Source organism: Vicia villosa, linkage group LG7 (assembly GCF_029867415.1).
Source record: "Vicia villosa cultivar HV-30 ecotype Madison, WI linkage group LG7, Vvil1.0, whole genome shotgun sequence".
NCBI lineage: Eukaryota > Viridiplantae > Streptophyta > Magnoliopsida > Fabales > Fabaceae > Vicia > Vicia villosa.
This window is the reverse complement of record NC_081186.1, coordinates 50,923,855-50,927,161: the sequence shown is the minus strand read 5'-3', so window position 1 is coordinate 50,927,161 and position 3,307 is coordinate 50,923,855. Positions and strand designations below refer to the sequence as shown.

General features: G+C 33.3%; 1 protein-coding gene across 1 annotated transcript; it reads right to left on the bottom strand.

Moving 5' to 3' along the window:
• Window positions 1-1,910: 1,910 nt before the first annotated feature.
• On the bottom strand, window positions 1,911-3,011 carry LOC131619024 (uncharacterized). The gene has a single exon (XM_058890168.1). It carries the CDS (start codon window positions 3,009-3,011, stop codon window positions 1,911-1,913), a length of 1,101 nt encoding a protein of 366 aa, XP_058746151.1.
• Window positions 3,012-3,307: the final 296 nt, after the last annotated feature.

Below are 3,307 nucleotides of genomic sequence, written 5' to 3'. Positions count from 1 at the left end.
ACAGAGTTCTCTAAGCGAACCTGACAGTGTAGAACATGAATTTTAGGGTTCTAACACTAATTTTTCCATCTCCATACATCCCACTCCGATCCCCAACAAGTATAAACATTCTAAGGCATACAATGCATCAAGAGAACACAATTCCATTCATTAGGATCGACATCCAACACAATAACCACAACTAAACCCTTAATCATACAACCCCAAGTTCCTATCTAATGGAACTCACCTCATGCCATGGAGATTCTGGTTTGCATGGTAGAAGAATGGAGATGATGATGATGTTGTAACCGAAGAAGATGAAGAATTCCTTTAGTGAGGCTTGATCCTTGGAAGCATGCAAGATGGAAGAGGTTGAAGATGAATGTTTGATGTGGGTTTTTCTCCTGTCCTCTTGTTCTACCCTTTCCTTGCCAACAAAATATGATTTGGAACAATTGGGAAATGAGGGTTATATCCAAACAACTCTTAAGTCCTTATTAAAATGTAAAAGTACCAAGATGTCCTCCACCCAAGCAATAATCACCCGTTTGCCATTTGATTAATTACTTTCTAACCAATTCCATTTGATTCTACTAATCCATCAATTCTCTTTAATCCTTCATAGTGTATAAATATACATGCTTAGACAATACGGGATATTATATATAAGACCTTAAAAATACTCTGGCAGACTAAATTAACTCTTGTTCAAAAATATTTTGAATTTATTAATTTACTTATATATACTTAATAATAATGATTTAATTTAAAATAATATTAATATTATTAAAAAATTTATAACACTACAAAAAAACACAAAATAATATATCTTTTTATATATAAAATAATACTAAATTAAATACATATATTATATATTAAAATATAATAGTGTGTTATATTTTACAATCGAATTATATTATATTATATAAATAAAGAGTTTAGTTGCTATACCTTTTTCTTTGCAGCTTTTTAAATAAATTGCAGCCTTTGATATAGAATAAAGAAAAAAATTGCATATTGCTGCTGCAAGTGTCGAACTCACGTCCCCAATATTAAAATTATAAGCATAGATTATGCGGTGGTAGTTGAATTACTTTATTTTGTTTCAACTTGTTAAATATATAAATACTTTATTTTAAAAATTTTAAAGTCCATCCCAAAAAAAAATAATTATGAGGTCCTTAATGTTTGGAGGTTCTAGGATGTGGGTCGGATTACCTTGGTCAAGGACCGACCTCGAGTATGAGGATACTCCAACAGAAACAAAAATAAAAATTTGAGTTCAAGACAGGAGTGACATACAATTATCAACTTTTTATGAAAGGTTGTAACATTTTAATTAAGGGTTTGTTTGTTTCGACTTTAAAAAAATAATTTTTTTTTGTATTTTTAAAAATAAACTTTACAAACATGTTTTTAAAATATTATAAATTTTTTATATTCATTTTTTCAAAATTGATATATTATTTTTGAAATTTTATAACATATACAAATATTATTGAAGAGCAAAACATAGTCAAAATTATAAGTTTTTAAAAAATTGATATTTTAAAAATGATTTTATTAAAATCTATTTAAATAACTTCAAAATTAATTAATTTATTGAAATTTTGATAAAAAAAATTAATAAAAAAATAAAATATTTAACATAATATTTTAAGAATAACTATTCATACTGAATTTTCATTTGGAGTTTTCATGAAAAGTTTCTCTATAAATATTTTTTTACATAAAATTATGTAATACTATAAAAGTTATTTTAAAAAAAGTCAAAACAAACGGGTTGTGCGTCAGACTTATTTTTAGTAAAATAAAAAGATGTGTTTTTTTATTTCAAATTCAAATAATTTTGATCTTTAGTTTTTTTTTTGTTAATAAGTAATGAGATTAAAAACCGGATTAAAACCGGAAATCGAATACACAAGCTATCACCTCTTTATACAGGATAGAGGGAAATTATGCCAAGCATAAAAGTTACAATTTAAAGAAGATCCGTTAACTATTCTAAACCACTTCCACGAGCTCAAAACGATCGCCGAGAGGCATTTATCAAAGCTGAAAATATTGCCTTTAAAGATGATGGCATTCCGCATCAACCAAACATTCCACAGAGTCGATAACCAAATAATTCCCACAGTTAAACGATCTTCTTTAGCCTTAACCTTATCAGCATGATCCAAAAAATTCCTCAACTCCTCCAAAGACAGATTCATAGAGTCACCAAGCCATTGACCCACCTTTGTCCAAATTCCTCTGGTTACCGAGCAAGAGTCAAATAAATGACTGGAATTTTCTGGAAAAGAGAAACAGAAAACGCAGCCACATTCGGAATCGTTGCCAATGATTCCTCTCGCCTTTAAAAGATCTCTTGTAGGTAACCTCCCCAGCACAAACCTCCATCCGAAAATACCCACTTTAGAGGGTACACTGAGTTTCCAAAGAAAGCTTAATTTTTTCAGCACATTAGGATGAATACCCGGATTCACATCCCTCCTGTAAATTTCAGAAGCACACCTTTTTACCGAAAACCCGTTAGTTTCATCCGGTAACCAAACTATTTCGTCCCTACTCAAATTGCTACGGTCTAGGCTTGGGAGGCACTGCAGCAGCATCGTCAAAAGATATTCATCGTCGTGGTCGTAGTCAAACAGCCACTCCTCCGGTTTCCACCGCCAAACCAGCCCGTCCCACCACCCAGCTTCAGCCACCAGCATAAACGGCCTGATAGCCTTCGCGTACAGCTCCGGAAAGGCTTCCGACAGAGGCTGCTGATCCACCCACTTGCTGAACCAGAAAGAAGTAGCCTCACCATTATGGACCCTGCAAAGAAAAACATCAGAAACAGACAGCCCATTTGCAGCATCACAGTCATTGGTCAAGATTAGATCGCGCCACCAAATAGAGTCATTGTTAGAAACGACTCTCTTATCATTGACAAACATCTTCGCCTCCGGATTACCATATCTATGCCTAATAAGCTTTTTCCAAATGGGATCTTCCTCCGTACATATCCTCCACTTCCACTTCATTAGGAGCGACACATTCATACAATCGACGTCACGAATGCCTAAGCCTCCTTCTTCTTTAGTTTTACAAACTTGACTCCACTTCACCTAACTAATACCTTTTCCTCCATCCACACCTTTCCAAAGAAAAGACCTTTGAATGCATCGGATCTCCTTTACAACCTTCTTGGGGGCACGATAAAACGATAGGGAGTACAACGGAATAGAGTTTAGGACAGAATTAATTAAGACCACCCTACCGCCAATTGAAAGAAATCTCCCCCTCCACTTATCAAGCCTCCTCCTAATACCTTTAATCA